The sequence below is a fragment of the Amblyomma mixtum genome, chromosome 8 (genome assembly GCF_055824585.1).
Source record: "Amblyomma mixtum isolate Tamu chromosome 8, ASM5582458v1, whole genome shotgun sequence".
In the NCBI taxonomy this organism is placed as follows: Eukaryota; Metazoa; Arthropoda; class Arachnida; order Ixodida; family Ixodidae; genus Amblyomma; species Amblyomma mixtum.
The window spans coordinates 105,110,926-105,124,261 of record NC_143019.1 but is presented as its reverse complement, the minus strand read 5'-3'; the positions used below and the strand labels follow the sequence as shown (position 1 = coordinate 105,124,261).

At 46.9% G+C, this 13,336-nt stretch overlaps 1 protein-coding gene across 2 annotated transcripts in view; it reads right to left on the bottom strand.

Annotated features, from left to right (window-relative positions):
- Window positions 1–4,282: 4,282 nt before the first annotated feature.
- LOC149333773 (uncharacterized) overlaps window positions 4,283–13,336 on the bottom strand; it is a 49,656-nt gene continuing 40,602 nt past the window's right edge. For both annotated transcript variants that reach the window (XM_089558770.1, XM_089558769.1), the window contains 3 exons: window positions 5,158–5,325; window positions 4,818–4,903; window positions 4,283–4,598 (listed from right to left, as the gene is read on the bottom strand). In XM_089558770.1, coding sequence (XP_089414896.1) covers window positions 4,839–4,903; window positions 5,158–5,325 — 233 coding nt within the window. In that variant the 3' untranslated portion in view covers window positions 4,283–4,598; window positions 4,818–4,838. The remainder of the gene's footprint in view (window positions 4,599–4,817; window positions 4,904–5,157; window positions 5,326–13,336) is intronic.

Genomic DNA, 13,336 nt, shown 5'->3' with positions numbered 1-13,336 from the left:
CTCCGTTCGTGTTCACCGTCATGTTGTTCGTCATGTCGAAGTATACCGGGGTTTGATCAGCATTGCCGATCTGGCTGAGCAAGTATCGTTGCGAGTCGCGAAGTTTGAGGAAGTGCCTATGGAAGGCAAGGACTCTCCTCGTATGCGGCAGGCAGCTTCTGGCACACGCTTGTATGGCGACGAAGAGAGAAACCAGCCCTTTTCATAAATTTAGATGCCCAAGGCCTGCTGGCTTTGAATTCTGTTCTCGGAATTCCTGCTTCCGCAGCGAAGACACGGGCTTGTTCTGTGATCATTTCGCATGTCACTGGAAGAGACCGATCCCGTATCTGAGTGACATAAGCTGTGAGCTTGGCTTCCAGCTCTAGAAAACGTCCTGACTTCGGCCCGCGGAAACCTCTTCGCTTAGCGTCACAGCTGAAAATCTTTGTCTCGCTGCCGTCGCCACTCCCGCACCGCCGTTCAGATACGTCGGAAGTTTCGGCCAGCCGCGCAGTTGTTGGTCTCTTCTGCGTAAATAATCACCGCCCTCTTGAACGCTGCCATGAAAGAGCGCCGAATGCCTTTCGGAGCTTGAGAGCTCATGACGATGCAGCTTGTGGCCGGCACTGAAGTCAGAAACACAAAGAACCAAAGCGACCGAAGGAACGGTGCCTAACGCTTCAACACAGCGGGATCAGCCGGCTCTTCCGTCAACCATCGACACTCCCGTGAGTGCGGCACAGATAGAAGAGATTTATGAGCGCGGTGTGCGGAGTGAGTTAAAAAAATGGAAAATTCTGGTAAAGAAGCATGCAGTATTGCTGAATGCAACGCCTAGAGTCGTATAGCAAACACAAACTTGTAACCCCGCCAAAGCATCCGCGATTGGAACAGCTTTCCTTACATCGACTATAGACACTCCCGTGAATGTGGCATAAATAGGGATTTATGAGTTTTAACGAAAAAAACCAGCGGAAGGACACGGACGCAGAGAGGGACACAGGACGACGCTGGCTCTGTGTCTGCGTCCTTCCGCTGGTTTTTTTTCGTTAGAACTATGTACCAACTGGCCCAGCTCTCTACCCTACGGAATTTATGAGCGCGGTGCGCGGAGTGAAAGTTAAACAAAATATTAAACATTCTGTTAAAGAAGCGCGCGGAATTGCCGAATGCAACGCCTAGAGTCGTATAGCAAACATAAACTTGTAACCCCGTCGTAGTGTCCACGATACATCGTTTTTCTTACTTTTATTGGCAGCTTGATTCGATTGTAAGTCGACCCCCCAACTTCGGATTTTGAAATTAAAAAAAAAACAGGTCGGCTTACAATCGTGTAAATATGGTACTGCAGCATCCTTGCCAGCTATGTCAGCTCTAAAAGCACTGAAAAAAAAATTAATTGAGAAATATAATTCACAATTGTGGGCATCAGAAAATGTCCACAAAAAGATAGTTTTGTAGCCTTCTATGAACACTTTGCTTTTTGTATTTCTTGCATGACACCAAATGGCACTGCCACATTTAGTGTTCAGACGGACCAGGGAACTGTGGAAAAAAAGTTATGAGGTGAGCAGTGTACACAGCTGCCTATGAGTTTACAGAATTCCGTAGCCAACAGCTGACACATGCCAAAAGTGAGGAGAGTGGAGACGTGAGGAGAGTGCAGCGCCGGTTTTCTTTGGGAGCAGCAGCTGAAGAGGAGTACACATGAGAGTAGTGGACATCTGACTCCCGCACTTCCCTCACGGTTATGTGACTGCATGTGTCAAACTCGCGTTATTTGTCGATTATTGTATATGCTTCAGCCCTTTCACTGCCACTCCCGAGATAACTCTGGCTACCACATATGCACACCCCCTGCCTCACCCGAGTTAACTCGTTTTGGCTTTTTAACTCACCCGCTGCCGCTCCCGATAATACTCGTGTAAAAATAAACAATGCAAACATGTAGCGCCATCTATGAAGAGACTCCGTAAATTCCTAGATCTTGTAGGGTAAATTTTAAACAACAGATGGCGCCCATGTTTCCACATCCGAGTCACTTCGTTTTTGGTCTCCGCACAGCAGCCATGTGAGGCAATGTGCCACACTCGTCCGCGCTTTGATGGACGAAGAAATTCAAAATTGGTTGTGAATTCGGAGTCCAATGATAATGAGAACGAGGAAGGAGCCCACCTAAGTGACTTGTCGAGTGATGACAGCGATGAAGTCCCCCTGCCACCGAAAAATCCGCGTAAGAAGAGGAAATGCGACAGGCCAGATTGGTGCTGGAAGATTTGATTCATTACAACTAATATCTATGAGATTATCCTGAATAAACATGTCTACATGTCCTGCAGAGCATTTTAGTGCGTTACTAGCAAAAAATTTCCAGGAAACTAACATGCAAAAAAAAAACTCTGCAGGGTGTGTGCAAATGTGAGTAAAAAACCTGGCAGTGAAAGGGTTAAATATATGCCTTAAATTTTCACAGTGCACCATCAGCATACTAAAATTTCATTGTTTCGTTTATGGAAACATTTCTGAGCTTTTGTGGCTTCGAGTAACATCTGTTTAGCGTAAATGCTTGCTGCGTGAATTCTCTAGCATTTATTTCTCGTTTTGATTTTCCTTCTGCTTTAAAGTCTCCAGTTGAAACCTGCAGGACACGAAACCCGCATGTACCGAAACGTTGCAGGCTCTTCTCAGCTGTGCTCAGTTTACTGCTAACAAATTAAAAAAAAAGGACTGGCGGTTTGCATGGCTAAGCACGAAATATTGTGTGAAAGCACAGATTTTGCTGGTGGACACCACCGCCACATACCTCAAAGTGTGATTGAGGTGTCCACTGACCCAGGGGGCCAGTTATGCGCCTTTCCTTAAAATCAACGGGGTCTAAACTTTGCACTGCTTTTTGATGAAAGTAAAGGCGCATGACTGCCTCGATTTGTAGTTGGATGTCACCGCCTACACACAGCGCGACTGAGGTGTCCACTGACCCATTGAGCCATTTACATTTGCTACCAGAGGCTTCACACAGACTCGCACGGGGAGTGCGGCTAGATGTGCTTTGGCACTAAAAAGGGCAAATGCCAGCCTTGCTGATGGGCAAAGCTGCACCGAAGGCCTGTTACACTTATACTTTTCGAAAATGAAGGAAACAAGCTGCATACTGTAAAGCCCATTTTAAAAGAATGGAAATCATGCCGCCATAAAGAGCGTTTTATCGAAGTAATTTTATGTCGTTTACGCATAGGTCACACACACATCACACATAGCTTCTTATTAACAAAAAAAGCCAAACCTGTGTGTGAAATGTGTGGTGAGGAGCTCGCAGTAAATCATATTTTAATTTCTTGGTCGCATCTCGAAGAACTTAGAAAAAAATTTTTTACGGTATTCAACAATGAACACATTCCATTTCATCCCGCATTGCTTTTAGGCGAGCAAACACTTGTCGAGTTTTCACTTGTTTGTAAGTTTTTAAAGAAAGCCAATGTTTTAAATCTATTATAATGTAACCTCTGTACTCTTGACATAACATCAACTAACCATGTGTTTGACGCATGATACCCATAGTTGCTTATGCGCCATAAAACCCCATATAACTAACTTATCCTGTTCATCTAATGTCACGCTTGTTTGGTCCATTTTTATGAAGCACTAAAATATCTTATGTGTGTCTTGCGCTTCGGCACTCAGTTCCTTATAAGGTACTGGTTCTCCCTGTCTCTTGCGCTTCTGAACTTTCCGCTGATGAAGGCGCTTGGTGGGACACCCTTTGGCTTTGACAATGGGAAGTTTAATGGCACATCCTTCTTTAGTCACTTTTTCCGCCACTTCCTTTGTGACCGTTTTTTTCTGATGTACTATGGTCGCCTTTTTGTGCTCCCTCATCTTCACTGCTGCCATCGGAATCCATAGAACCGTACATTTTTTCCACCTCGCTTGCCTTCAGCCATGCTGTGTTTGTCTTCAGGAATCCTTAAGGGCGACCCACATGAAGCGTACTTGTGCTGCGGATTTTGAGCGGCGCGGCGGAACGCTGACGCACCGCCGCCGTGCCGCACCACAAGAGGCGGAAAACGGGCAGCTGCCGCCTAACCGCTGCGACCAAAAATTTCAGTGTTGCTAGTAATGGCCTCTGTCAATTCTCGATAAAATGTTGACAAAATGTTTTCCATTTGCGACGAATGAATTATTTATTCAATGGCCGCAGCGAAGAGTAGTTATTTTTAATGATTAATGTTGATCTGACCGTTATTGTTTTTTCAGGTATTTTTTTTGTTAGTTATCAGAGAACATGAAAGGCTTATTTGCTTCGACAATTCTAATTTATTCTACACTGTACTTTGTCAGTGCAGTGAGCAGATCGATTTCGATCTGTGGCCACACACGTTTTGGGCATGCTCGCATTCTTTTTGCTATCAGTTGGCCAAAAACTGCAGGTTCATCTTCATCTGTCTGTAGAATTCCTTCAAGCTTTTTTATTTCGATTTGGTTGCGTGTTCTTTTTGCTCTTTTTTGTGAGCGTGGTGGGTTTTGCAGTGGGCTGCAATTTTCATTTGTGGTAGCAGCAACTGTTTTGTCGTGCATGGCACCATCCACGGTGTCCTCAGGCAAAGTGGGGTCGTAGTCTGTAAAGTGCGAAGAGAACAAAAAGCAACCTGTAGTCTTTATCAAACAGTGCTGCACATGCTACATGCTTCATTAGGCATTGCAAATATATTTTTGGCACACTTTTAGCAGTGCACACAGCTCATTCTTCCTAAAAGACTACTCAGAAGTCATTTGGAAGCTGCTGAGTGCAATGTCTATGCTATTGCACTCGTGGCCCCACAGATGGAGTGACTTACCAGTGTTCTCATTGTAGGCTGTCAATAATAGCCCTTCAGCTGTTGCTTCCGCTGTGTCCCTACTTTGTCCGAAGTTACTTCTTGTGCTAATTTCAGGCAGGGAAAAACATAGTGTTGTTCAGCCAAACATCTGTTCACGGACTACAACAAACACTCTTTATAATGCACTGTCGCTTTTATCTACCAATAAAAATTCAATGCTTTGTTCAGCTCTATCATCAGAAAAAGTTAAGTTCTTTGTTGATAAAACTACTAAACCTGACAACAGGGGCAATCAACTATATATTGCCAGTCTTTTCTTATGCATATGTACAGATGTGTTGAAGAAAAAGGCACAAACCTGCCCACTTCCACCTGGTCTTTAAGAACATCAGTGACCAAAAATATGGCCATCTGATATCCTGGCAGCGACTGGCGCCAGAACCACTTGGTGCCCCCGCCTTCCATTTTTTATACTTCTTTGTGAACGTGTCCCTGGGAGTCTTAAGCCTAGCCTGTGGATTTGAGCCTGAAATAAACGAAAGCCAACAGCAATAAATAGACATATATGCCATGTATGGTCCAACAGTCCCACCGCTCAGGTGTTAGCCCTGCTGCTGGGTACCATGTTGGCCCGAGTTTACAGGCCGAGCGCTCCAAATGTAAATGTAGTGCACGTAAACGAAGACATATTCTGTACTACAGAGAAACTTGTTAGCATTTCTAATGCAAGCTCACATGCTCACACAGTGGCTCAGATGCACCATATCACACACACTGGCCGTTTCTCCAGCTCATCGCTCGGTCAACACTGATGCTGTTTGAAGCTGACACACAAAAGATTTCGAACCCACAGACACACCGCGTTGATTTTTCAACATTTTTGGGGCAGGAACTGCCTCGCATTCCTGACGGCTGCGACGTTGGAATCTGCCCAGCTTTGCGGGGGAATGTGCACTTCGTCGCGACATCGTCCCCGACTTCTGAAGAAGGTGCCCGCCACCATCGGTTGTTTATGGGAACGAAAACAATAACAATGACGGTCCTTTTCGCCTCTATTTTTCTGTTTCAGTCTACCAGTAAATCGAAGTCCTAGCTACGCAGCATACTCGCTGCAGTACTTTACGCTACCTTGCAATCGCTTTCGCCACTGCAAAGAGATACATTTATACACTCCAAACAACAGCGCTGCAAAAAAAAAAAAATTTCACCTGAACAGTGCTTATTGCGATTTGCTTTCAAATGTAGCGAGCAATGATATAGTGTAGTTCACCGGGCACCGACAGTTCGCGCCTATGTAAACGCCGTACTTGTAGGTCCGGGCACTGCGAAGATGAAATGATGTATCAGGTGGCAACGCGTCATTTAGTTTAGGCATCCATTATTAATTGTCATTTTTTTTCATTTCAATCCATAATGAAAGATATCGGCGCGGCTTGACATACACGCCGCAGCCCCTATGAATTGCCCACTCTGATGTCAACAAAAAACACCTGCCTGTCGGCGAGGGCGTCGTGGTGATCGTTTGCTTACCTTCAGGGTCCTCTCCTATCTCCGCTTCAACTACCTGCCACATGGTGACATTCCTTCTGCTGTCCTTATATGCGGCGTGCAAACAATCCCATAAAGCCGGTCTTATCTACACAGCTGAGATAAGGTTGTCGTTGTACGCGATGCGCGCAGCTTTTGTCGTCATGTTGAACTGGCTAGGCGAGTCAAATGTAGCGGGCGGAAGTAAGGTGCGGTCGCACCCTGATTGGTCCGCGCGGACAGCTCACATCGGCCGCTTCCGGCCAGCGGCTGACCGCCGGGCGCAAGTATCTGGCCTGGCTTGATCGACGGCGTCCGGCCGCCAGTTTTTCGCTAGAAAAACGCTCCATGTGGGTGGCCCTTTAATCGCCTTGCAAAGGTTTCGAGCCTGCAGTAAGCCAAGGTGTCAGCAATGGCCTTTAGTGTCTGCATTGCAAAATTGTACCGCTGATTTCGATTCATTTTTTCAAAGCTTGGTCCAGGCATTGAGAGGATTTCAAGATGCTCTGTGGCGCCATGGTATTTTAACGGGATAGCATTAAGGGCCCTGTATCGCAGAAAAGCCGATGTCATCATCGGCGTCGGCCGGGAGCAAAAAATTCCAGGAGCATTAAGAAAAAAACCTGAATAGGAAATTGGTTGAGTTGAGTAATCGAACCAGGGCCTCTGGAGTGAGAGACGAGCATGCTAACCACTCCGCCATGCCAGCTTGATGGTTTGGAATGAACAAAGGCACGTCTAGTGAATGCGGTGTTGTCTTAGAAGGGTGCTTTAGAGACATGTACCGTGGTGTATATTAGTAATTGTGAGCATGTAAATTACAGAAGTCACAGTTAAGTGAGTAGCAAGGTATGTTTCCGCTACTTTTCCTCTTCACTTGGCGCACACATAGCGCCATCGGGCGGCGGCCACTACAACCATTCCCTCCTCCTCCTCCCCGCAATGTACGCCATTGCCCCAACAGATAGCGCGCAACGGCAGCACTTCCCGCTCGTCTCGTTCGGGCGCAGTGGGGCCGTGTGGGGATGCAGGAATCACGCATTGACCAGCAAACGCAAGTCACATCCAAGGAGTGTTCACCATGAAGCTTGCGGCTTGCCATCTTTCGTTAGGCACGGTTAGGCTGCCCTTTCGTTACGCTGGTGTTCGGGTTTGTCGAGAACGATATGTCGACGAACTACGCCTGCAACTTGAGTTCCGCGTGTTTCCCATTACGCTATCGCGTCATACCCTCAAGGCGGAGCTCCAATGTCCCCTCCAATTTTTTCATTATTCGCTTGCTCACTTGATGACAAGAAGTCACTCTGATACCATTTAAAACCAGCGCTTTCGAACTGCCTGTTGTAGGTCTGGCTCAACATCAAGCTTTACGCGAACGGCCAAGAAATGGCGACGTAGTAGGCCCATCTTGGAAAAGAAAATGCAGTCACGTACTTGTTATTCTAGTGATATGTGATGCCAGCTATCACCGGTTGTAGAAGCCACAGCATACTGTTTTTCAGACGTCTGTTTCACTTCCGCGTCACTATCTCCAGCTCTGATTAGCTGTTTCCTGATCACTAAGCAAGCATATGGTGTCAACATTTTTGAACGCAGTTCTTCAACTACTTTCATGTGGTTCTAAAACTGGCAAGTTTTGAGCAGGGTTACTGAGCGGTATGCTTTTTGTTGCATTATGGTTGCTAAATTCAGTAATCGGCTAAACGTATCGTGAAGCTTTCTAGACGATGAGAGGGCTGTTTTTTTTATGAAACCGTTCTGTGCTTCTACTCGGTTAGTTGTGTTTGCTCCACAGGTAAACTCTTGGTCACAGATGTAACGGGCCCACATGTTCTTTTCTTCATAGAGTTCCAGTTCTTCTTGATGTATTGCACAGGTTCTTTACTAGCAGACCTTTCAAACTCGCGTCTTGCTTCATCATACTTGTTTGCTGTTGGTGCGTGCAACATTTGTTTGAATACCTCCATCATAAGTTCTCGTTCTTCGACAGACCTTGCAAATTGGCTGTCTGCCGTTCTGAATGCCTTTACAACATGAAATTGGTACATTTGTACCGATTGGCACACTAGGAAAAGTGCTCTGAATTGCACCGATTTCTGAAAAATCATTGTCTGTGATTATTACATGTCTTTTCGGAACATGGGTTTTCCTTGATGAAAAGCTCCAACATTTTGGAGACATGGTGACACTGTTCAGAAGCAACAAAAGCATATACGACCACCTGGCTGTCTCCACAACCATCTTGTACTAGCAAAAGAAAAAGTGGCATCTTAAGTTCGTTGGTTCTGTAAGTCGCATCTAGTAGACACTAAACCTGACCACTCGTCAGCGGTTACCAGCACTGTTGTAAGTTGGAGGTCATGTGAGTTCGTTCCATGAGTTGAGTCTATGCACATAGCTTTTTTACCATTCTTCTTTTCTGCTGTTGGAGTGGAGGTAGGCACAAGTAATTCATGACCACTCGTCAGCGGTTACCAGCACTGTTGTAAGGTGGAGGTCATGTGAGTTCGTGCCGTAATGTGCACAGCTTTCTTGCTCTATTTGAGCTGCATTCTCTTTTTGAGTGTTGGTCATGTGGCCAATTGTGTTATGGCCAAGCGTATTATGCGAAGCATCGAGGTGAAATTCCTCCCAAAACAGCAAGGGCATCCGGAGCTTCTTTAGTGGTACGCTGTGCCGGACGCCTCGTCAGTCGCACTAAGGGCATTGGTGATAATTTCTGCGTCAGTCAACTAACCGGCTACAGTAATGCCGTCATCAATGCCAAAATAGTCGGTAAGCTGTACTTTAGTGGGAAGCAGGGCAATGAGTGCCCTATTGTCTTCATCCTTGTCAGGCGCTGCGACCTCCGGGCTTTCAGGCAGCTTCGGTTGCACAAATCCACTCTGCCTGAAGCAGTTGGCCACTACTGCTGCCGGCATGTTAGACCACGCGTGTGCCAAAGTGTGGATTGCGCTCAGGAGTGGTACATTGTAGGGTTGTTGTCACTCTAGGCAGAGCAGCGTATGCTCCAAAACTTGCTTCCGGTATTTTTCTTCACGTACTGGATGATGCCTTGATGCGTCGGCTATAGCGCAGTGGTCGTGTTCGACGGTAGAAATACCAGTCTGATCACCTGCAGATCAGAAACGCTGCATTGTGCGGAGCAGTTGTCCACCACTAGGAGCACCTTACGTTTCTTGGCCCTAAATCGACGGTCCAGCTCTTGTAGCCAGGAATGAAATATTTCAGAAGTCATCCATGCCTTCCTATTTAAGCGCTAGTTGACTGGAAGTGGTTGATATTATAAAAACATCTAGGTTAAGCCTTCCCGATGACAAGAAGAGGAAGGCGCTCTGTGCGTGTCATGTTGGCCGCTGAAGCATGGTCACACGCTGCTTGCTCCTTTTCCTTCCGTTACAAGGGTGCTCCTTGAAGGTAATCATCTTATCCAGCAGCACTTTATAAAATAGTGCTGTCCCGTCCGCATTGAACTCATCGTTTGGGTTGTAGGCTGCGATGTGTTCCTGAAGTTGGATGTTCTGCCAGTCCCTGACTTCTTCGTCAACCGCACCTCTCTCCCCGCACACTTTTGAATATCAGTACATGTCTTTCCTTAAACCACGCAAGCCAGCCTTCCGGTGCTTTGAAGGAATCAATGTCCATGCGGAGGGCGTAGCTTTCTGCTTGCGTGCAGATTAATGGCCCACTTAGTGGGAGCCGCTCGTCCCTTGCGGTCCCAATCCACCGCAACAACGCATGTTTCAATTGAGGGTGGGCTGTGGGTTGCATACGCTTGCGAGTTGAATGAAACTTTTCGTTTTGGAAAGCTTCTAAGATTTGTGCCTCATTTTTCACACAAGTTCCCAGGGTGCTTCACTTTACGTCGAACCGGCGCATCACCTTTTCACGGGAGACTCCTTGCTTAGCGCCTTCAGAATTTCCACCTTTTGGACCAAGTCTTTGGCCGCTTACTTAGCCCACTTAGCATGTGTCGCCATCACGGTGGAGCGAAATGCCACAACAGCACCACAAGCACGCGCACACACGCGTGCACGTGCTCCACCACAACCTAACACTGAACGTGCCAGGAGGGCTAATTTCCACGTGGAAAGCTGCAGAATGGCTCCTTCTCGAGTGTGGAGGAACGAAAGAACTAAAGAGGCTAAAAGAACTGTTCTGAGCGCGAAGAGCCTAAGACCTGCGAAGGAGCAGCCTTCTTTTTTCTTTGTGCAGTTCAACCCATCAGAGTGTTTCCCAGGTCTGACTTCACCCACCTGTTCTTAGAAATCCCTAATTCCCTTCCCCTAGCTACATTTGTTTGTGTTGTTTGTCCAGCTGAAATATTTTTTGAGTAGGTTTCAAAACAATGCTTATAATTCTTATCGAAAGTTTTTATAGTTTTGCTTTTATGGGAATCTAATTCGGTCTTTTATTTGTGCATGATCACATGACTCCATTGTTTCGCAGACTTGCCAGCTTTCTACCGTTCCATCGTGCGAGCGGTGCGAGCGTCGTCACTGCGTTTGAGCAATAGCATTTCGCATGCTTTCGCACTTGCCAGCACTGTCAAAGATGAGGTCACCGTCTTCATCATTTTCGACCTCTTCTTGCTGGGGTAGGGGCTCTAGGTCTTAAAAGAAGTCCCTCTCTTCGTTGCACATGTTGTGCGGCACACATGCCGCCATTACGATGAGGCCTCGTTGATGCCTCTTGCGGATGGATGCCGCTTGTGGCGTCCATAATGTACAGCCTTCTAAAACATTGCTTAAGCAGTCCAAATGAATTTTCCATTACGACCTTTTGCTGCGAGTGCACCTTATTGAACTTATTCTTCCACGAAGGAAGGCTTCGCCCATTGTCCCAGTATGAAGCCAAAAGCCAACGTAGTAGCGGATATGCCGAGTCACCAAGCAAGTATCCATTACTGCATTTCTGAGGACAGTCTTCAAACAGAGGACTTTCTTGAAATACCTTAGCATCATGGGCCGACCCTGGAAACCCAATGAACACATTAATGAACCTATTGCGATCGTCGCACATGCCCTGCAGTATTATCGGCGGCCACTTTTTACGGTTGTGGTATGATTGCGGCGACTCTGCGGGCCTGTTGATCTCGACATGGCAGCCGTCCGCGCAGCTGATTGTGTTGCGTGGTCCCTTGCCGCCAGTTTCCGCCAAGAAGGCAGCCTTGATGCGCTCCTGCTGGCGCTGGTCAGGCCAGGCGATCACGGATGCACTAATGCTGTTCAAAAAGTCCAGCACTCTATCAACGCAAGCACTTACTGCCGAGACTGCCACTTTAAATCGGTCGGCCAGCGAATACATGCTTTTCTGGTGCCCGAGGTAGCCTAGAGAGATAAGACAAGTCTTTTCGGCACTCACTTGAGGACGACCTCCTGTAGAGTCTGGAAAAAACTGCGACACTTCGAAAGAACTTACAACAGTTTCAAAGGTGCTACGAGACAGGCGAAACAAACGCTTGAACTCAAAGTCATAATATCGCCCTACGGCTTCTTCGCAGTGACGAGGCATGCAGTTCCTCGTCACTGCCACTGCAGTAAGTTCCTCTTCGTCACTGCTGTCGGAGCCTACAAGCTCCATAGCTGTTTGTATAACCGTTGGCAGCAGGTCGCGGTCCACTTTCTTTTCCTTCATAGCTCAGAGAACACACGGCATACAAGTGCACTGCACGTGCTCGGGCCGGTACATGGTTTGTTTTGCCGGGCCTGGGCCGGGCCCGGGCCTGAAGTTGCGGGCCCAGGCCGGGCTCGGGCTTAAAGCTGCGGACCTGAGTCAGGCTTGGGTCCATACAGAAACGGCTGGTGTCCGACTATTCACTCACTATTGCAGAGTTAAGTACACAACTGCGGCATTGGAGCAGCGACATGGATGAGCTATGGGCCATGGTACGCGCTGAGAAAAAAACTAAGCTTTGTTCATTGACTTATCTATTTCCTTATTTCCACGCCGCGGTGGTTTAGTGGTCAAGGCGCTTGATTACTGAGCCGGGGAACGACAGTTTGCTCCTAACCTCGGCGGCCGCATTTCTATTTAGGCAGCAAGCATGACAGCCATGTATTTTGTAGTATTATTGCTCGTTGAAGAAATTCAGGTGGTTGAAATTATCCGGAGCCCTCTGCTTCGGTGTCTCTCACAGCCTGACTCCCCTTGGGCCCTTAAGCACCAAAAACATAGCTTTTATTTTATACCTATATTTTTCTCATGGGGTAAAATTCAAAAACTAAAGCGCGTTCGGTTTTCTTTTTGATCACCTGACCGGAACGTCTCGTAAATGAAATAGCCAGAAAATCTCGCGAGAGTTTGTAAATCTCATCTCATAAGTCTATCCCTCCTCACTTATCCTGATTGTCATGGCAAGTGTTATCACGCGGTTCGCGCGCTATCTTCTGTTCCACCAATAAGAGTAAAATTCAACCGGTCTTAATTGGCAATTGATCGTTCGTCATCCCAAAACATGCTTATACACTAATAAAATGCATTCGGGAAGAACATATTAGTTTAGGACGCTTATAGTCTTCAAAACACACACCGTGAAATACTAAAGCCTTTCAGCATTTCGTTTCTGCTGAAAGGCGACCAGTTCGGCTATGAGTTCAGCCTCTGAGATTGCGTCCACTAAAAAAATGTCACCCACTGCTTGCTTTAATGTTTATACATCCGGGCGGCAAAATATAACTGATTAAAATCATGGGGGAATGCAAAGTAGTCTACTGCGCGCGTATGCAGCCCTTTTTGTTTGGCTCTCGGAACTCCCCGAATTTATCATTGCGCACCTACACGAGATCACTGTCCAAAGGACGGGCCTGCCGAGCACAACTCTTAATCACTTCCTTCTGGGTTAAAAATAACCAACTTTCTGTAAGCCAAACTGTGGTTTCAGAACCTTTGTCGGCCAGTTTCTTATCGGTCCAGTAGCAGTCTACTTGCTCGAGTGAGCGGTATACCTCAAGCGTTACTCTGAAACGGGCCGGGCCCGGGCTGGGCGTCACTCTGGGATTCACGGGCCG